At 56.2% G+C, this 21231-nt stretch overlaps 1 protein-coding gene across 2 annotated transcripts in view; it reads right to left on the bottom strand.

Moving 5' to 3' along the window:
* CNTN2 (contactin 2) overlaps positions 1-11110 on the bottom strand; it is a 32829-nt gene extending 21719 nt beyond the window's left edge. Inside the window, exons 1-2 of one of the 2 annotated variants that reach the window (XM_025421117.3) lie at positions 10958-11110; positions 1584-1739 (exon numbers count right to left, since the gene is read on the bottom strand). In XM_025421117.3, coding sequence (XP_025276902.3) covers positions 1584-1653 — 70 coding nt within the window. In that variant the 5' untranslated portion in view covers positions 1654-1739; positions 10958-11110. Of the gene's footprint in view, positions 1-1583; positions 1740-7782; positions 7806-10957 lie in introns of those variants that run through there. The other variant, XM_049107016.1, reaches the window with a different exon arrangement.
* Between the last annotated feature and the right edge of the window lie 10121 nt (positions 11111-21231).

Here is a 21231-nt window from a genome sequence, read left to right as displayed (position 1 = left end):
CGAGAATGTGGAGGAGCACCCTCGCTGCCTTTCCTTGCCTGGGTGCCAGGGACCCTAGGCTGCTTCTCCAGGGTAGGTTAGTGAGGTGAGCCCAGAGCTGAAACACCTTTCTGGGAGTGGGGGGTGCGGGGATAAGAACAAGTGGTGGGCGGTTCCACTTGTGTCTCTGGAACTCAGGGATGTGGCCAACCAGGTCCCCTCTCCCTGGGCCTTCCTGCATCTCGGGGTCTAAGAGCCCTGCTCCTGCCCATACCGCCTGCCTTGGATGATGCGGTCCTGGTCTGAGGTCCTGCGGAGGTGCCTCTGCATGCTCTCTGTGGGGCGGCCGGGGCTCTGCTGGCCTGCCGGGCCCTGACACAGGTAGCCAGGCCTGGGGGTGGGGGAGCCAGGAGGCTCGGGCAGGCCTCTGGGTCAGCCCCGTTTCCCGGCAGCCTCACTGATTTGGGTGCAGGATGGAGAGGCAGTTAGGAGGTAATGAGAGCATCGGAAAGCATGCCCGTGGAGTCCTCCCCGGGTGAGACGGTTAGACGGATGGAGAACCTAAAATGTGCCCAGCGGGCTGCGGCCTTGCAGGGGGTGGGTGGAGGGGGAGGTGCAGGAGAGGTGGCTAGAACTCGGGAAGGGTGGTGGTGGATGGGTGCTCTTTCTCCCATGGAGATCTTTAAGGAGAAAAGAAGTGTCTATTGGTCTGGGCTGGGGGTCAGGGCAGAGAGGCCACGCTGTGGTCCCAAGGGGCCCCTCAGAGCAGCAGCAGGCGGGGGGGGGGGGGGGGGGGGGGGGGGACCTCCCGCAGCGCTTGAGCGGGCTGGGGCTCCAGGCACCTCCTTCCTGGCTCGCTCTGCAGAGGCCTGGGCTGCTCCCCACCCCCGTTCTGCCTCCCTCCTCCGCTCTCCCTACCTCGAGGCACTCCAGGCATGAGAACTTTTGCTTGGTCCCTCTGGCCTTCTGCCTCAGCCACCTGCCTCTTTCTCGTCTCTTCTCAGGTCCTGCACTTGGTCTGTTTGCCAGGCCGCAGCATGGCCCCTGGGAGCCCTGGAGTTTTGTGGTACTGACCTCTGTCTCCTCATGTCGGAGGTTGCTACAGCAGTATGATCCAATAGAACTTTCTGTGGTGACGGAAATGTCCTGTAATCTGTGCTACCCAATGTAGTGATTAGCCCTTGAAATGTGGCTTTTACAACTGAAGAATTAATTTTAAAATTCAATTTAATCTCAGTTTTAAGCATCCCATGTGGCCATTGGGTGCCGGACCGGACAGCACAGCTCCAGGGGCTGCAGCTCAAGGCCAGCATCACGGACATTCGATTGTGCCATAATCTTGCTGTGTGACCCAAGGCAAGCCACACACCCTCTCTGGATCATGCTTCTTTCATGTGATAGTATGGTGGAGCCTCCTTCCTTCTAACCCCGAAGGGAAGGTATGATCCACAAATGGGGAAATTTTAGCAAGGAAATGGCCTCAGAAATCTAAGTGCCACAGCAACGCAGAGTCCATGATTTCTGAAGTCATCACTAAAATAATAGCAGTGATAGAGCAATATAATCATCCTGCTGGGCTTCGGGGCCCAGACGAACCGCCTTACCTGGAGAGGAGACAAGGACCACGGCGACCAGCAGAAGCAGGTGTGCCTTCCTCCTGGTGGGTGTCCCCATGGTGGGCGTTCTGGGCAGCGATGGGGAGCAGAGGAGAGGAGGCTCAGCCCAGCGTGGTGAGAGTCCAGCTGGAGGCTGAGAAGGACCTAGGGAAGCGGAGGATGGGGAAGACTCTGAGCCGAGGAGTGAGGAGCGCCCCTCCCTACTCCCTCCCGGCTCCCTCCCGGCTCCCTCCCGGCTCCCTCCCGGGCAGGCTGTGCTTTTACTCCAGCCTGGGGAGAGGCCAGAATTGCTCCTCGCTCTGCACTCACCCTGCCCAGGGGAAGGGGCTTGGCTGTTACCGAGGAGCTCTTCCCGGCTGAGTGCCTACTAGGGGCCCCCTGGGAGTCTGGCTCTCCCCTGCACCGGCTGCCCCCCCCTCCCCTGCAGCCAGCAGGGGTTTGCTCAGGAAGTGAGAGCAGTGGCTAATTGGGAGGCAAGAACCCACCTGCCCCTCACTGGGTAATAGCTCTTGCTGTGGGGTTCAGAAGAGAGCAGGGCCATACTTGCCAGCGGGAACATCTTCCTCCACCAGTGCTTGGGGCCCAATGTCCCCTGCCCCTCCCCCGCAGCGGCCTGGGTGGGGCACTGTAAGCCCCTCTGGGAGCCCATTAAGTGTCTCAGTGTCTTCCTCGGTTTTCTAGCAGTGAGGAGGAGTCTCACTGGTTCATTCATACCCTCTCACCTGGGTCCCCAGGTGAGGCCCTTATGTGCTGTGCATTGTGAAGCCATAGCCTTGGCCCATCAGCAATGCTCCCCAGCCGGGAGGACCTTCTAGGATCAAAGGGTTAACATGGCTCCCAGAGGAGCCTTCCTCTCATACAGAGACATGGTTAAACCCTGGAGCTCTGGACAATCTGTTCCCTGGGTGGGGGTGCCCAGAGCAATCAGAGCTCCCCGCCACCAGGAGGAGGGATGGGCCTCATTCTGAGAGGGGCGAGCAGGGCCAGGAAGAGTTCTGGGGGTAGTGTGGAATCTCAGAGGTCTGCTTTGGGGTTTTAGAGGGAGCCTGGGTCACTAGGTCTCCTAAGGCTTCCTGTCAGAGCTGCCAACCCAGATGCAGATTCTGCTTCTCTGCCCTGCACCTTTCCAGAGGCCTGAAAAGGGGGAAGGGGCCGAGACTGGGGAAAGAGCCTGGCTGGGGGCTCTTCAACTACCTGGTGGCAAGACCCACACCATCTCCCGGTCCGAGTCTCCTCATTTGTAAAATGGGTGCTCTAAGGTCCCTTCCAGCTCTAAGACTGCCAGTGCTCCCAGAAAGTGCCGGGTGGCTGAGGGCCTGGGAATGCTGTCGCCTGGATAGGGGGAGTGGGGGGTGGCAGGCTGCGGATGACTTAAGAGTCTGCCATCAGGGCCAGGGCAGGGTTTGAAGACCAATGCCAGCCCAAGATCTCCCCATCTCCCTTGGTGCTCTATTCCTTTGGAAAGAAAGGGCTCCCAAACCCTTTTAGACCTCAACATCTGGCCACCCACAACCTTTCTCTGCCTCCTAAACAGCCACGCTGGCACCTGAAGGAGGTGTGGGAGGGAGGGGGAGGACTGGCTCCAGGGTGGTCATGGAGGCTGTGGGCTGAGAAGCTGGGTGTCAGTGGGGGTGAGGGGGGGAGTGGTGTTGACCACATGGCACTCCCTCCCCTGGCTTTACCCTGGCCTCATAGCCACTTCCCTTTGTCAGGAAGGGGCCCGGGTGCTGCCTCTCCACGACCGTGCATCCCTCTCTATCCTTGCCACTTTCTAGACTTGAATCCAGAAATTCCACACTTGCCAGGAAGCCCCTCAGATGCCCCCACAGCACAAAGTTAGACTTCAGCTCTGTTCTTGAGTAGACCCCTGGCACCTGCCCCGGGGGTGCATCTGCCTCCCCTGGAAGCTTGTGAGCTCCTGAGGGCAGAGACTGGCTCCTTAATCTTGGCATCACGGTGCCTCGCAAAGTGCCCTGGGACCAACAGGTGTGACTCATGTGTCACATTTAACTGCTGGAGAGCAGCTGTGGCCGGATCCTCCAGCAGCCAGTGGACACACATGTCACACTCCCCCACTCACTGTAGAGCTGATTCAGGGGCTCCAGACTTCAGTGCTGCCCAAGGGCTGCCCCAGGGCCAACTGGAGCACACTCTGACACACTCTCATATCTCACAGGCACAAACTCTCTTGTACACACTCTCACATGCATGTACACCGACCCTCTGCCTCCAGCTCACATGCTTTCTCAGCCACTTTTACACACTTTCACACATATTCCCACTCTCCTCCCCACACGCCTTCACATGCACACTCACACACACACACACGCACACTCAGGTCTCAGGGTGGTTAGTCATGGAAGAATCTAGAAGGATGGTCCTGGATGCTCTACAAACGCAGGGAGCCATCCTCCTGATAGGAGCCACAGAGACCCTGCTACCGTGCAGGCTTGGGAATCCACAGACAGGAGGCGGTGACGCACCTGGACACTTACGCCTCCCGGTGAAGCTCGGTTTTCCCTCTACGAGGTGGACATGGTCACACTTACTTCACAGAGCAGTTCTGACTGGGAAATGAGGTCATGGAGTGCCCTTCGGGAAGTCCGGGGCTGCTTGAACTTGCCTGCGGGTCACGGTTCGTTCGGGTGGGGGAATGGAGAGAGGATGGGGGCCCTGATCCCCTCCCCACTCAGCCAGAGCGGGTCGTCGTGTATCTGCTCTACCTCCACAAGTTCCCTTTGAACAAAGGGTGTCGCAGCTCCAGAAAGTTTGCAAACGCCCCTGGGGGCTGGTGCAGCCCTGGAGTCGGGCACAGAGAAGGTTCTGGATCTCCGTTAGCTTCCTGCCCTTTGTCTGCCGTCCTGGGAGCTCAGCGAGGGGGCAGGAGTGTGCCGGAGCAAAGCAGAAACAGGTGACCAAGGGGGCTGGGGCCAGCCTCGGGGCAGGAGTCTGCAGCTGCCCACTCAGCAGTGCTGGCGAGAGCGGGGGTGTGCGTGTGTGTGAACCGGCCTGTGCGTGCACACACAGGTATGCAGTGTTTATTTGCCTCTATGTGCTGTGTCCGTGTGTCCCTGTGTATACGTGTGCTCTGGTCTTTGTACCTCTGTGGATACGCATGTGTTTATGTCTGTGTGGGGGTATGTCTGGTGTTTGTGTGTGAGTCTGCATGTGTGTATGTGTGTGTGTGTGTCCCCGCACAGGGCATGACAACCCAGTTCCTGCCTTGCTTCTCTGCGGTCCACCAGGAGGATCATTCACCCTGGAGCCCTTCTCACCACTGTGGTCAGAACAACCTGTAGCTCTTGCCGTCGACAAACCATTTTACCAGGACATACCACGTGTCATGAATGATACGATCCCACATCACTGGGCCCAGGGGCCCCGGGCACCCCCTGGGGGCTGAGACTTGCCTCAGAAGGGACACGGATTGGGGCGGGGCTGGAGTCGAGGAGCTCCTGGGGTTGCCTTTGGAGAGTACAGAGACCAGTCAGCCCAATCAGATGCACATGGACTCCACTGTGTGCCAAAGCCTTGTGTGAACACATACACACACACACTCACACACGCTGCCTGGGTCATAGTTTGAGCTCATCATCTCCCTGAAGGTGAGGGGGGCAACTGGCATCCAGTGTTGCCCCACATCCCTCTCCCTTGCAGTGCTTATCACCAGGTGCCAGGCATTGTGCTGAGCCCTGGGGAGATGGCGATGAAAGCACCTGCCCTTGCAGAGCTTCCCGACCAGCTAACTGTGGCCCGGTCATTTCCCTATGCCATCTGCTCCATGACACATTCTAGAATATCCAGGACAGAGGGGGCCTTTTTGTTGGGAGCAAGGCAAGAGTGGAGCGAGGCCAGGCCCAGAGCTGGCCCTCCGAGCCCTGAGCCAGCCAAGCCTGGCCCAGGCCAGCTGCCCTGGTGCAGGGGTGCAGGCTGGCACGGGCGGCTGCAGGCTGGCACTGGTGGCTGCAGGCTGGCACCATCAGGGGCTGGTCCTGTGCAGCACCAGCACGTGGGGGGATGGGCTGCCTGGGGGTTCAGGGGTGCCAGGGGTAGTGGGCTGAATCGTTGGGCATAGGAAACAAAGGGCCTGGGGGACAGCTGCCGAGTGGAAAGCTGTGAGCCGGGCTCCAGCACACGGGAGGGGTTTCTGGGCTGAGCCCCCCACCCCCAGAACCAGGCAGGAAAGGACAGATGCACTCTCCCTGGGTGCTGCCACTTGGGACACCCAGCTCCCGGCCCTGACTCAGTCACTCTTTCCTCTGGATAACAGAGATTTGAGTATTGAAGGCTTTGGCGACTTGCAGATGGGTGGTGGTAGGACAAGGGGGAGTTTGGAGCCCAGTTGAGGGCAGAGACCAAGTGGCTTATTATAAGCCCAGAAGCCTTGCAGGAGCCTTTGAGGTATCCGCCATCCTCCCTCCTGCAGCGCGGCACAGTGGTTAACAGTGGGCTCTGTGCCAACCAGCCTGGCCCTTACTGACTAGAGTAACGCTAGTGCTAGTCCGTGACTAACTAGCATAACCCTCGCTTTTACATTCCTTACTCACCCTCCCGGAGCCTCAGTCTTCCACCTGCAAAACGGGGAGGAGAACGGACCCTTGAAAGGTCAGCAGCATGCCTGGCCCATGCTGTGCACTCAGAAAAGATCAGATCTTACTATTGAGAGGCCTTGCAGAGGCTCCAGCACACCGAGGGACTCACACACACGTGTGTCCACAGGCATTGCCCGAGTCGGACCCACTGTCACACAGTCATGGCATTCAGGCTGCACTTACAGATGGTTAGGACCCTGAGATTCCCACAGTCTCCCTGAGCAGGTGCCTTCCTCCCCCATGCCCCACATGCACAGCAGGCCCAGGGCAGCACCAGCAAGCACGCCACCCCGGACAAGGGCGCAGGAACACGCAGAGTCACACCCAGAAGCCATGTGTTCAGGACACCTGGGGGGCTCAGTGTTTGAGTGTCTGCCTTTAGCTCAGGGCGTGACCCCAGTGTTCTTGGATTGAGTCCCACATCGGGCTCCCTGCAGGGAGCCTGCTTCTCCCTCTGCCTGTGTCTCTCCCTCTCTCTGTGTCTTTCATGAATAAATAAATAAACAAATCTTAAAAAAAAAAAAAAAAAAAAGGAGAGACTCTGGTGAGGATGAGCACATGGGTGCTCCCATCAGGCCCCTCTCCTTCATGCACCCCCACTTCATGCCCGCAGGGTCCAGGATAGGAGGGAGACCTTGCCTAGGAAGGGAATTGCCACCTGGGATAGGATCACTGTCCTTCAGGAAGGTCTGAGTCACTCCACCCTCTCTGGAAGGATAGGGGTCTGCAGTGGCCTGGTGGGGCCCGAGGCCAGGCAGGGTAGGAGCTGGTGGGGGAAGGGAGCTGTGGTGGAAGGGCCTCAGTGGGAAAAGCTGGTGCCCTGAGATGGAGGAGGTCATTAGGACAGACTTGGGTGGCATAGGGACCTTGTGAGTCCCCAGTGGGGGACAGGGACTGGGTCGGGACAGGGGCGGGGGAGCTGCACAGCTGGGTCTCTCCCCAGCCTGCTCTGTATGCTCCCTCCCTTCCCACCCTCCAATGTTCTCTGCAGGTTCTTTGTACTGGCAGCTGATTCTGAGGCACCACCCATGGTACTGCTGTGGCCTGTGGGGAGAGCTGTGACCCCCACACTCACACATTTGTCTGAGCTTTTAGCACCAGAGGCGTCTGGCCCATCATCTGCAGCCTGGAGTCTCTGACTTTCCTGCCCTGGCCTTCTCCCCTGGAAAGACCCCTCAAAGTGGGGAGTGGGAGAAGAGGGAGCCTTGTGTCCTCCTGGGAGGAGCTCGGGATAAGGGGCAGCCTCCACCCCAACCCAAATTTTCCCTACTCGACTGTCAGTATGGAGCGGGACAGGTTGAGTGAGGGCTTTGGAGGGACCGTGTCTTTTTGAGAGGCCAGGAGTAAGGACGATTGTTTGAACTCAGCTCTGAAGAACCACATTAGGATAAAGTTAATGGACCAATATCTATATGTCCCCTAATCTCTGCAGAGGGGAGACTCCCCTCACCTCCCGGATGGTTTCCTGTAGGCTGGTTCAGAGCCAAGCCTGGGGGTGGGTGTTGAACCTGTTCCTCCCCTCAGGCCAGTCTCTGCTTGGGGGCCCAGATCAACTGTGTCTCTTGGACTGCACTGCAGGAGGGCTGTCCTCTCACCAAACACAGGATGGGGGCCTCTTGGTCTAGGAGGCCAGCAGACATTGAGAGGATGTGGGCCAGGTCTGGAGGAGATCCAGCATGTTCTCTGGATGGCTGCAGGGCAGGGGTGAGGCTCCTTAGATGCGAAGGGTGCTGAGGTACACTTGGGTCTGCACCTGTCCTGGGGCAGAGGGCGCTCGGTTTGGGTGAGAGATTACTTCGCATCTTCTTCTAGTAAACATGGAAACATGGGTTCATTTCATAGCAAGAGAACTGGTTAAACCAAAGAAAGGACTTCTGTACTCCAAGATGGTCACCACCAGGGCACAGACCCCCTGGAAGTTCCCGTGAATGTTCCAGGTTAGCAAAACCCCCTGTGAGGCAAGTCAGGGAGGTTGGCCTAGATTAGAGGGTTCAGAAAAATGAGAGGTGGCCGGCCTGCAGGAGGGAATGAAAAGAATGTCTTCTTGTGAGTCACCCCCTTTTGAAAGAGCATAACCTGAGGCTAAAAGGAATTTACTGGGCGGTCCACCCCACCTCTGCCTCCAGACAGGGCTGTCTGGCCATGGACCAGATCCCAGTTCTCAGACCCTCTTAAGAGTCACTGGAGAGACTGGAGAGGGTGTTATCCTGAGTCTGGGGATCGAGTCCCACATCGGGCTCCCTGTGAGGAGCCTGCTTCTCCCTCTGTGTCTCTCATGAATAAATAAACGAATAAAATCTTAAAAAAAAAAAAAAAAAAGAGTCACTGGAGAGAGGTGCCTGGGTGGCTCAGTTGGTTTAGCACCTGCCTTCAGCTCAGGACATGATCCTGGAGTCCCAGAATGGAGCCCCACACCAGGCTCCCTACTCAGCGGGGAGCCTGCCTCTCCCTCTCCCTCTGCCTCTCCCCCTGCTCCTGCTCTATCTCTCAAATAAATTAATTAAATCTTAAAAAAAAAGAAAAAAAAAAAAAGAGTCACCAGAGAGGAGATTGCCCCACCTCCTCATGGCTCGTCTTCTGGGTTAGGAGGTGTCTGTAACTTCAATCCCTCCTGCTTCCCTGGGATTTCCTTTGCTCTGGTTCTTCTTTCCTTGTGTATTGCCCGCCTCTTGCTCAGCCCCCTGGTTCTGCCCTAGGAATCTCCCCCAGATTACAATTACCACCCACTCTCATGTTGGAGAGACGCTTTCTCACAAGCATTTGGCTTGAGGGTGCAGGGGGTGGGGATAGGACCCATACATCCTCCAGCGCACCCCCAACGTGTCACTCCCCTCCTGGCCTGAGGGTCCGAGAGGGTGCCCTGGGGATACCCCCTTCTGTGAGCTCTCTCCTGAGAACTGAATTCAGTCAGTCGGAGACAATATGTACCAACATCCCGTTGAACACAGAGGCCCATCCTACATGTGTGTCTATTTGAACAACTGCTGGCAGAGAAGGTGCTGGAATGGAGTTGCATAAGGAGTGAAATCTGGCAGGGGCGAGGGTGTGGAGGGAGGTTGAGGGCTAAGGCTGGTGGGGCAGGGAGTGTGAGGGCAGAGCTTGGCCAGATGGGGAGTAGAAGATAAACGAGAAGGGAGGGAGAGTAAGAGAGTCAAGAGAGCAGGGCACCCATCTCCAGGCACCCATCCCCCTGGGGGTCTCCGCTTCCCTCCCTGCTGGGGAGCTCCAGAAGGACAGGGGAACCTTACATGACTCTGATGTCCCCTTCCCATCTGTCTCACCTCCTGCCTCCCTCTTGCCCCCTAGATCCCAGGGGAAATTAGAAGTAACTTTGACCTTGTAGCAAAAAGCTTGCTTGACTGGTTCCACTGCCAGGCTATAAAGGGGTTAACTGGTGGGACCCCCAGGGGAGGGGCTTGGATGCTTTCTGTCTCTCTCAGGTTGGGGACAGGAGTCCTCCTCCCCAGGCCAGGAGTCAGGGCACCATTTCCCTGCTCCACCCTCAGGAGCCAGGGTCCCCCTCCCCTGCATCTCCTACAGGTGGTCCACTCTTTGCTGCCCTGCATCTCCACTGGCTCACCGGGTCCCTCTGAGGCACAACAGGAGGCTAAGGGGACAGAACGTCTCTCTGGCTGGACAGTGGGCAGATGAGCCCCAGGCTGCGACCCAGGGGAAGATCAGGAGCTTCCCGAGGGCCTGGGCCATGTGAAGGGAGTTGGGGGTGGTGCCCAGGGAGTCCTGGCTGAAAGGAAGGGCAATAGTGTCTGACAGTCACAGGCTGGTTGTGCAGACCGGGAACGTTGAGGGCAGGTACTTGGGGATCAGCGGACCTGTCCTTCTCACAGGGCACCCCACTCTGGTCCACCTGGATTCCCAAACCTCCAGGGAGCCTTGACTGACAGCTTCCCCCCCACCCCCTCCCCCGAGGTCCCAGGCTTGCGTGGCTGAAGGGTCCCGGCTTCGTCCCCATGTGGCCCCGGGATTGTGCCCTTCCACAGACACTGTGTCATCCCACACCTGAGAATCCTCCTGGAGAAGGCAACAGGACTCGGCTCTGGACTTGGGCTGGGGCTGCTTCCCCCATCTCTCGGGTGGGTGATGGGAGCCCCATGGTGCTGGGCGGGAGGATTGCCCTCTCTGTCTCTGGACCCCCTAAATGGAGCCTTGTGCCTTCTCTGGGACCCCTTTCTTCTGGTGCCGCCAAACTTGATGCCGGTCCTTCCCTCCCACCAGGGAGGAGGAGGGAGGGATCTGAGGAGAAGGCGAGGCGGGGAGCGGGGCGGGAAGGAAGAATAAGAATTTTGGCCCTGGTGGTCCCTGTTTCTCACCCTTTGGGACGTGACTTGCCTCAGTTTCTCCTCCTTAGGTCCCTGCTTCTGGACCGCCTTTGCCCAAACTTGAGGTCCACTCTCCCTCTCTTCCCAGCCTTCCTTTCCCTCTGCCTGACTGAAGCAAGACTTTGCAAAAGAGGTCACCCTGCAGAGACAGACTCAGGGCCACCTCAAGTCTGGACAGTCGCCCTGGTTCCACCCGGGGCTCCGGGGGGCTGCCGAGTGCGGGGCGCGGACCGGCTGGCCCTGGGCGCGGGCAGGCCTGGGAGCTGCCGCCCTCCCCGCGGGCAGGTGCCGCCGCCGCCGCAGGACCCGCCCGCGTAGGCCGGGACGAGGGGACCGGTCGGGCCAGCGCCGGCGAGGGGCCGGCTGAGAAGTGGCCCCGGCCTGCGCCCGCCCCTGCCCTCCCTCCGGCCGCAGACAAAAGCCGGGCACCTACCTGGGGCAAGGAGGGGTGGTGGCTGGGGCAGGTGGACGTCGCCGAGGCGGTGAGCCAGAGCCAGCCCGGCCGCCGGCCCGCGGGGCGCCCTCCAGTCCTGCCCGGCTCGCCTCAGCCGCTGGCCGCTGGCCCGGTGCGGCGGTGGCGGCCGTGGTGGCGGCGGCGGTGGCGGTGGCGGTGGCGGGCGAGGGCGCTTGTGTGTGTGCGCGCCCGGAGCCACTGCAGCATCTCTGCATCAAGATGTGCTCCTCCCTCTCCCAGGCTCCGCTCACTGGCTGGCTGCGGTCCTCAGCCAACGCTCGGGCCGAGATGGCTTCCTTCTGCCCCCCTCCCACCCCTTCCCGTCCCCACCCTTCTGGCTTCCCCTCATTTGCTGTCATTTAAGGACCAGGGAGCGAGCCGGGGCGCCCGCGTCTTCCATGATGCATGGGCCGCTGGGCCGCAGGGCGCTGTCTGCACCCCCCGGCCCCCCGCCGCCCAGCCCCGAGCTGCTGGGGGGGGAGAGGAAGTGGCTCTTGCTCCTCAAACCCTGGACATCCACGGAGGCAAAGTCCTCTCCCCGGTCCGCCCCGCCCCGAGAGGTGCCTCGCTCAGGAAAGCTCCAGCTTGCTGTGCGGGGCAACACCCCCATATCTTTATTGTTTCCCCAGCTTGTAAAAGTAACCGGGCTCTGTCAAAATATCCACACACTAGAGGAAATTTAAAAATACAGTGAAAGTCCCTTCACAAAGCTGACTTACGTGCCCCCAGGTTTATTATTTTCACGTATACAATTTTGTGGGTTACTAGTACTATTTTACGAAAACGAGATCCCACAATACAGCATGATTTGCAAAATATTTTTAAACTACGTAATAGGTCTTGGACAGATTTCCACATTAGTACTTGTGGATCCAAGCCCATTTTTAATCAGCCAGCAGTGTGATGTCATGAAGAGCTCACTAGACTGAGGGTCTGAATGTCTGGAAGGGTAGTCTGGGCTCCGCTACTGATTGTCTGTGTGTGTTTGGCTGAGTGTCCTTCCCTCTCTGAGCCTCACTGGTAATCTGAAGGGGTTAAAGAAGGCCACGTTTCCTGCCAGCTCTGAGATGCTCGGTGCTCATCCAGGTCAGTGGCACATCTCTTCTGCTGTTCCTATCACGTGCGGGTGGGGGTGTGCCAGGAAGGCTGGGGCCTGGAAGTGGAGGGACAGCCACTGCAGCAGCACTCAGCCCTGTCAGGCTGTCACTGTGCCTCGCTCCCCTCTCCGCTCCACCTGCTGTCCAGCTCACATAGGCAAGGCTCGTGAGTGGTCCAGATGCTGAGGCAGCTGGCAGGGCCAGGCCAGCTTCGGAGTTGGAGATGGCTATACCTGTCGGGCCTGGAGCCCAGCTCGGTGTCTTCCTGAGTGGAGGGGGGCGCCGCGGGGTGGAGACAGACCTGGGCTGAGGGAGGGGTCCTGGAAAAGGAGAGGACCCGGGAGGGGGGAAGCTTCTGCTGTCCAGACTCCGAGGCCAGAATGCCTGCCCAGGGCCCATCTGCTCTGGCCTCCCGTCCTTCAGCTCCACTCGGAGGGGCTTTCCCAGCTCAGGGTCCTCTTTTTCCCTGATGGAGAGACATCTGATGGTGCTGATGACAGTTTTTTGGGGAACTCAGGATGCTCCCGGGCATCCCTTTCCTTCTGGGACGTCTTTCCCTTTCTTGCCTCTGCTCGCACTGTCCTTGTCTGTCGGTCTGTCTGTCTGTCTGTCTCCCTCGGGCTGGCCTGTCAGCCCCGAGCTTCTCAGATGATCCCTGCCCTCTGAAGCCATGCAGGTCAGCTTGGGCTCTGAAGGGAGGGCTTCAGTTTCTCTCCAAGCAGCAACCAAGAGAGGAGATGGAGCATCTGCGGCCACAGGGCTGACAGGCCAGGGGACAGGCTGACTCAGGGGCCGAGGGTTTGGAAATGTTCGCAAGGATTGCTTTAGATTGAGACAGCTGTCTTTGTGACTCTATTTTAGGACAGCTGCTGCCCTTGCCGTGGGGGCTGGGTGCTTGGAAAGGACACGGTTCCCTCCTGATCAGATGAGCCCAGGTGACTCAGATCTCAAATTCTGTGATTCCTCTGCCACCCGCCTGCCCCACCCCAAGGGGGTCTGGCAGCCACAGCAAGAGCACTTAACCAAGAGCTTAAAGCAAGAGGCCTCACTAAGCCAAGACCTAGATGTGGGGAGACAGTTCCCAAAGAGTCATCTCCTTGCCTGTCTGAAGCTCTCAGCTGAGCCTGGTACTGACGGATTTGGGGACTTACTGGGGATCCTCACTGCCAGCTTCTCAGGTGCCCCTGTTCCTGAGGAGACAGTAAGGTAGACATTTGGGGGTCCAGGCCGAGTTTTGCCGGTGATATCAATTTGTCTAGTAATAACTTAAGTATTTCACAGTATCATGATTATTATATACAGTCTTAACAATAGTTCAATTGTCTCCAATGTGCCAGGAGCTGTGTGCTAAGTGCTCCATCTGACTTATCCCCCCAAGGGGTAGGTGTTACTATCATGGTTCCCACTTCACATATGATGCTCAGAGAGGTTAAGGAACCTGCTCAAAGTAGACAGGGAACAAGCGGAGAAGCAGAGGCTGCTGGTCTGCTTCCAGCATCCGTGGTTCAATCACTATGCCATGTGCTCCGGCCACCAGCTACTCCCCTTCTTTTGGGGGTGGGGGGGCAAAGTCAGTGACAGGACAGTGTCTTCTTCTTTTTTTTTTTTTTTAAATGATTCTCCTTTCTATTTCTTTTTTTTAAATTTTTATTTATTTATGATAGTCACACAGAGAGAGAGAGAGAGAGGCAGAGACACAGGCAGAGGGAGAAGCAGGCTCCATGCACCAGGAGCCCGACGTGGGACTCGATCCTGGGTCTCCAGGATTGCGCCCTGGGCCAAAGGCAGGCGCTAAACCACTGCGCCACCCAGGGATCCCAGTGTCTTCTTTTTTAGTGTCTGCTGGATCCTGGAATCCTCCCTACAGTTAGCTGTAGGGGGCAGATCTCGCATCTGTGGCTAATCAATATGTCTCCCTGGAGTCTGGAGCAGGACACGGTATCCCCGAGTTGCGTCCCCATGGACCCCCAGACAGGGCAGAGCAGGGCCAGCCAAAGACGATCAGGTGGCTAATCAAATGAGTCACTAATTCGCCTGTAAACACATGGTGGCCACTGGAAGGGGGGCCCCCAGAAGGCATCTTGAGGGCCACCCAACCTTTCCTAGACCATCTGCTCCTTCCCTTTATGCCTCCACTGGATCAATGTATCTCCAAATGGTCAAGGAAGGAAGGGCTGGAGGCTCAGCCCTAGGGGACAAGAGGGGAGGGAGCCGGGACCCCGCCAGGGCCCCAGGGTTCTGACGGCATAGGTCTCTTCCTTCATCAGTCCAAACCTCACTTAGGTTTGCCTGGCCTCTCCAGCCTCTCCAGCCACAGGCATCTCTGCTGGTTTCAGACCCTTTCCTAAAGATCTCAGGAGATTGTGTGTTTATGGAGCAGCATCTCTGCTTTAGCAGTGGGGGTTCAAGAGCCATAGGATTGGTCTGTCCTTAATGCACCTGTAACTTTCCTGGAGGTAGATAGTGGTGACAGACACGACCCTTCCCAGCTCTCAGGGAGGATGACAAGGCAGCTCGGACAAAGCTCTGCAACCAGATTGGCTTGACATGTAGTCCTGCTACTTATGAGCTCTGTGGTCCAGGGCAAGCCACTTACCACCTCAGAGCCCCAGGCTCCTCATCTGGAAAATGGGGCTTAAGACATAAACCTCACTGAGTTGACATGAACATTGACTCATGGATGAGGTATCTAGCATGGTGCCAAGCACATAGTAGGTGCTCAATAAACGTCATTACCTCCCATTGGGCCTCTCGGGGACTCAGCCGCCCCATCTCTAACACGAGGGTGTGCCTCTATGAAGCTGAGCCTTTCTCTGCAGCAATGGTTGGGCGGCTCTGCGTTGGCACTCAAAAGAACTGGGCTGGGTCTCAGTTCTGTCACTCTTAGCCTGATGGCACTGGGCTGATTGTTGAAGGACATTTAATTGCTCTGAGAACCCACTTCCCCATCAGTAAAAATGGGAATAATCCTATTCCTACTTAGGATGGTTGTGAGGACATGTGGATTAAACACAATAAAATGTTTAAAGATTTATTGACTTATTTAGAGAAAGAGAGAGATTGAGTGGGGAGAGGGAGGGGGCAGAGAAGGAGGGAGAGAAATCCTCAAGCAGATTCTTCACTGAGCTCGCAGCCTGACACAGGGGCTCCATCCCAGGACCTCAGGATCCTGACCTGAACTGAAATCAAGAGTCGGCCACTTAACCTACTGAGCCACCCAGGGTGCCCCCCTAAACACAATGATTTTTAAAAGTGCTCCTTGTGTGGCCAAGCACCATACTAAATACTGATCATTGTTCCCTGGATTGTGCTGTGTCTCGAGGTAGGGCTTATCTCCTGAATGTCTCCCTTTGCCACCCGCCTCCCCCTAGGACACTGCTCAAGTGCAGAGGGCAGGCTCTGTAAATAACCTGCAGGCTGGGTGCAGAGGGAGGGTGCTGGGAGGGGTGAATGTGTGCCTCTGGGATTGGGCCTGGGTAGACAGAGGAGGTGAGGAGTATCTTCCTAGCTGGGGGTGGTGGGGGGCCAGGAGGAGCTGCTGGCGACTGAGCAGCAGAGCTGGAAGGGGAGTCTCAATGGTCTGTCTACACTCGCCTTCCTAATTCTGCTTGAGGGCCAGAAGGGGTCTGTGGCCTGGAGGGGCCTAATTATTCTTTTAGCCATTTCGACCCAGGGCTCTTGGAGCTTCTTTTTTCAGGCTTATAATAGACAATGCTAATGTCCTTATTAATATTTAATAGTAATGATGCTAATAATGCCCTGCATTTATGTGGTCTCTCCAAAGAGCTCAAGGAACCCTGAGTTCTTTTTTTTAATGGAACAATATGGCCAATTCGGGGGGCGGTGGGGGGGGGCAGGGGCAGTGGAAAGAGGCTGAGTCATGGGGAGAGTAAAGGACAGAGAGGTAAGATAATTGGGCCAAGGTCACAGAGCGGTGGAGGTGGAGCCAGGACTAAGAGTGGGTGCTTGGGCTCCCTGCCCGGATCTCTGCCCATTACTCCACTGGTTCATCGGGGTCTGAGAAGGACGTACTGGGCGGGGGCAGCGTTTGATCTTGGCAAGACCAGACTGTGTTTGGCTGAGGGCAGCCACGACATGGGCTGGGCTGCAGGGCAGTGGCCCGTGACTGTGGTTTACTACGCCGGCCCAGGGCAGCTAATGGGCAGCCATGTAACATGGGAGCTGGGGCAGGTGAGGACACTGGGGTGCCTTGGCTGGACTCTGCAGGCCTCCTAGAGCCTCGGGCCAGACCTACACATCAGATTCCTGATGCCTAACCTCTTGCAAGCAGCTTTAGGTGACCTACGCTGGGGCATAGACCCTCTCTAACCCATGTCGGGAGAGACCCTCTCTAACTGCTCAGCCTACCTGTGCCAACTTTGCTATCTCCATACTCCCCACCATAATCTGGTTGGGCCAGAAACATACCCCAAAGCTATAGTTACACAAAAGATGGTATATCAGAATTCTGAGGCTGTGGTGTCTGGGCTGTGGTGCTCTACCCAGGGGACTGCATTTTCACAAGACCAGTGACATGTGCACAGCAGAGCAGAAGCAAATGGCTTTTAGAGTCAGACAAACATTGATTTCAGTTCCAGCTGCTCTACTGTTTGGCTGTGCTACCTTAGGTTCCCTAAGCCTCAGTGTTCTCACCTGTAAAATTGAGGCAAGACCATCTGCCTTGAAGGGTCGTACAAATCAGATGAAGTGACATGAATGGTGTTGGACAGCAGGAGAGGGGACGGTGGCATTCTCAAGGTTCTAGCACCCTCACAGGGAGTGTCCAGGGTGGGTGATGCCAAAGATGGTGTCCTGATCAGGCCATTCCTGAGACGTGACCTCAATGAGTCTCTGCTGGCTAGCCTCTCTCGGCTTCTGCCCATTCTGCATTGTCTTCTGTGGCCATTGATTCTGTGATCTACGTGATAGCTGAAGTTCTTTTCTGCTTGTGATGTCCAAAGTCTGCATCTGCTGTCTGCAACTAGATTTCAGGGATTGATTTGATCAATCCAGAGAGCCTGGATTGATTTGGGATTTAAAGCTCCTAGTACAGTGCCTGGAATAAGAGAAACATCCACAACTGATAGCCAGAAATTGTTAGAAAATTATATCCATCCATCCACCCATCCATCTGTCCGTCCATCCATCCATCATCCATCCATCCATCCATCCATCCATCCATCCAACAAGTAAATTTTGAGCACCTTTGTGCTAAGCCCTATATCCAGTGCTGGGGATACTGGGAACAATAAGACATGATACATCCTCTCGAGATGCTCATAGTGTAATGGTGGGATGATACTTGAGTCCAGTAAGAGCTGTCACCTCAGTTTGCATAAAATGTCTTGGAGGGGTACGCCTTGGCCTGGTGAGGCTCAGGAACAGAGAAAATATTTTAACTGGGTCTGGAAGGACATCTCTGAACTCACTGGGTGGAGGTGGCACAGGCTGGGAGGAGGTTGGGAGAGTGTGACTCCAAGAAGTAGTAAGAGCTCGGGCAGAGGCAGCAGCAGAACGTGCAGAGCTTGGGGAGGGAGGGAAGGAGGCTGGAAGGGTAGGCCAGTCCAGTTCATGAAGAGCCTTATGGGCCCTACAGAGGCTTTATCCAAGAGCAATCAAGCGCAATAGGAGGAGTCTGAGCCCGCGAGAGGCCGGCTGAGACATGTACTTTGGGAAGTCCACTCTGAGGTGGTGGGTGTGGAATGCACAGAACAGATGCAGACCTGGAGGCGGGGAGGCCAGCTAGTCAGGCATGGTCAAAGAAGAGGTGAGGAGGACCTAGAAGGATCCTTGGGAATTTCACCTACGCTGGCCAGCAGGAAGCCTTCACTCGAATACCTGTGGGCCTCTCACATCCCAATCCCCCACCCTAGTCCCCTTGACGGTCAATTTCATGTGTCAGCTTGGCTAGGCTACAGTAGTTTAAGCAAACACCCATCTAGGTATTGTCGTGAAAGTATTTTGTAGATGTGGGCAATATCTACAATCAGTGGACTTTAAAGAGATTACCCTCCAGAATGTGAGTGGGCCTCATCCAGTCAGTTGAAGGGTCTTAGAAACATATCTGAGATTTTCTTGAGGAAGAAGAAATTCTGTCCTCAACCTGCAGCATCAGCACTTGCCCGACTTTCCAGCCTTCCTGATCATCTACAGGAGACAGAGCCAGCCCCCACGATTGTACAAGTCGATTCCGTGAAACGAATCCTATATATGCACCTGTCTGTATATGCGTATACACACACATATATGACACCTGTGTCCTGTGCACACACACACATACGGCCTACCTGTCTTGTTTCTCCAGAGAATCTTGACTCATACACCTTGTCCTGTCCACCTGCTGCTCCTCTTGGGTTCCCTGTCCCCAAGGATGACACCCTCGAGACCTTCACATCCTCCCCTCTGCCACTGCGTCCTGTCAACCGCTCAGCCCCACTGCTGTGCTCCTCAGAGCCGTCTCCTCCGCGTGCCCCACGGTCTTGGCTCTGACCCTCACAGGCTTCATCTGAATTCTGACCATCTCGTCCTCACCAGCCTTCATTTCCAGTCTCAGCCCCTCCTATCCACCCTCCAGATTGCAGTCAGAGTGAGCTCCCTAAAATGCAAATCAGAGCCTGTCACTCTCCTGCTAAAAATTCTTCAGCTTCTCTTGTCTCCAGGTTGGTGCCAGGCTCCATCCTGCGACACAGGAGATTTTCAGATCTGCCTCCTCTTTAGCTTTGCCCTTTGCTCTTGCCTTGCCCCAGCTCACTCCTACCACGTTGACCAGCTTGCCCTTTTTGGAAGGGGCTAAACTCTCTCATTTCACCCTCCTAGGGCTGTTTCTGGTTTGGAACTGTTGTCTTTCTTCCTTGGGTATACGTGCCTGCATCCTCCACACGCCCTCAAGAACCGGCCTGGTGGTCACTGGTTCTCTCTTAGGCACTGGGCAGCCTTGTTCCTTTTTGGGCACGCCTCCCACTGATCTGTCTGGGGCGGATGTCTCCACCCTGGATCTCCTTGCTTTGTGCTCTCGGCAGAGCACATTGGTGTGCAATCTATGATCGGGACATTCATTCCTCTGCGGTTCAGGATAGGGGGGAAGAGACCATGTTGGGGTGCAGTTGACTCCTTCTTGCTCAACCAACCCTTGGTGCACCCAGGAGATGGAACAACTATCAGCCCATTTAGTGCGAGCTCTTGCCCTGGGCTTGCAAGGGGAGTGTGGGCTATGTTGAAGCCTCAGTCACTACCTCAGTCAGATGTCACTGTGCAGGGCACAGTCATATGTGCTGATCTAGCCTGAAGGCCTGTGGGAGAAGCTGTCCCCCAGGGTCAGAGAACCAGCTTAATGTGCCAGTTCCTCTGCCTGGCAAAGGCTGTGATGTGAGGTGGTTGCAGACCTTCCGGGAGAAGACAGATCCGGGGTGGCCTTGGTGGGTGTGCAGCCCCTGTGATCACACAGGTTCTGTGCTCAGAATGCCCCTGCTTATTTCATGCACTTCTGCTGAGTCTTGGAATTATTAATGATTTTTGAAGAAGGGCCTAGCATTCTCATTTTGCATCAGGCATTACAAATTATGCAGCCAGTCCTGCTTAGGTGAGTGGGGTGGCCCCACTAGACACAGTACCTGGAGTTATTGGGCCAAAGGAACTGGGGGTGAGGTACCTGGGGGCTCAGTGGTTGAGTGTCTGCCTTCAGCTCAGGTCATCATCCCGGGGTCCTGGGATCAAGTCCCACATCTGGTTCCCTGCAGGGAGCCTGCTTCTCCCTCTGCCTGTGTCTTTGCCTCTCTCTCTGTGTCTCTCATGAATAATAAATAAAATCTTAACAAAAAAAAAAAAAAAAAAACAAAAGCAAAGGGACTAGGGGTGACAGGCTCCCTCAACCTCCTCAGAGGACCAGGACCCGATTCACAACTTCTGCCCCTGACTTCGTTAATTCTGTAGGGGGAGGTCAGCAGGAACCGTGGTATTTCAATTCCTCTGAGATCCTCGAAGCCAGGAACATGGTCCACGTGCTAAGAATAAGTGCGTTTTACATTTTTAAATGGCTGAAAACACAAAAAATAAGATGATTTCATGACACGTGAAAATAATAAAAAATTCAAATTTCAGTGTTCATAAAGATTTATTGGAACACAGCCATGCTTATTCATTTACGTCTCGTCTGGCTGCCTTCATGCCACACCGGGGTCGGGCTGTGACAAAAGAGACCGGGCTTCCAAAGCTGAAAATATTTACTATCTGGACCTTCACAGGAGAGGCCTGCCAAAGCCTAGCTAAGCCATCCCTCGGTCTTCTGGAGCCTGCGGAGGTGCCGGTCACAGACACTCGAGTTTCGGGTCTCTTTTTTGCTTTAGCTCATTGGTTCTCAACCAGGGGACCTCTGGCAGCGTCTGGAGACATTTTTGGCTTGTGAGGGGTGCGTGTGGGGCAGAATGTGTGCTGTTAACATCTATGGGGAGGTCAGAGATGCTGCTGAACGTCCTATAATGCACAGGCAGCCCCTGCTCCCAGGAATTACATAGCCCCAATGTCAGCAGTAAGGGTGCTGGGACCACCATGTGGCAGCTCAGGACGCAGGCATAGCTGATTCCCGGTAGGCCTTCTAGACTGAGGAGCCCGCCGGCACTTTCACTGCCTTGCAACCGAGCAGCCCAAAGACTATGTGTACAGTGTGTGTGTGTGTGTGTATGTGTGTTTTGGGGGCCAGGGGTGTGCAACGAGAAGGACCAAGCAAGAGGCTTCCTTTCCTTGGTCCCTTGAAGCTGCCATACCTGTTAGGGCCCCAGACATCCCTCAAACGGAGGACTAGCTCCTTCCCTGAAGTCCCCTGAGGCATAGGACCGGTGCTCATCTACTCAGGCAGGTGAGCTTCGTCCTGGAAGGGGAGATGGTTACCGAGGCTGTCAGACAAGGCCAGAGGGAGGGGTACCAGGGGCCAGGGACACGAGAGGACCTGGAGGTATTCCCAGGAGACCAGGTGAGCAGGGTGCCCAAGCTGACGGAAGGAGCGTAAGGTGTCGGTAGCCTCAGGGAAGGGGCTGGCACCGCTCCCACCCGACCTTCTGGAGAGTGACAGGAACAGATGCAGTGACTGTCAAATGAGATGCTCCTGGCACTTTGGGAAATTGCAGAATTAACAAAGGAGGGTAGCTTTCAGGGAACACAAGC

This window comes from Canis lupus, chromosome 38, assembly GCF_003254725.2.
Source record: "Canis lupus dingo isolate Sandy chromosome 38, ASM325472v2, whole genome shotgun sequence".
NCBI classification, from domain to species: domain Eukaryota; kingdom Metazoa; phylum Chordata; class Mammalia; order Carnivora; family Canidae; genus Canis; species Canis lupus.
Note: the sequence above shows the minus strand (reverse complement) of the source record. Positions and strands in the feature narration are given on the sequence as shown.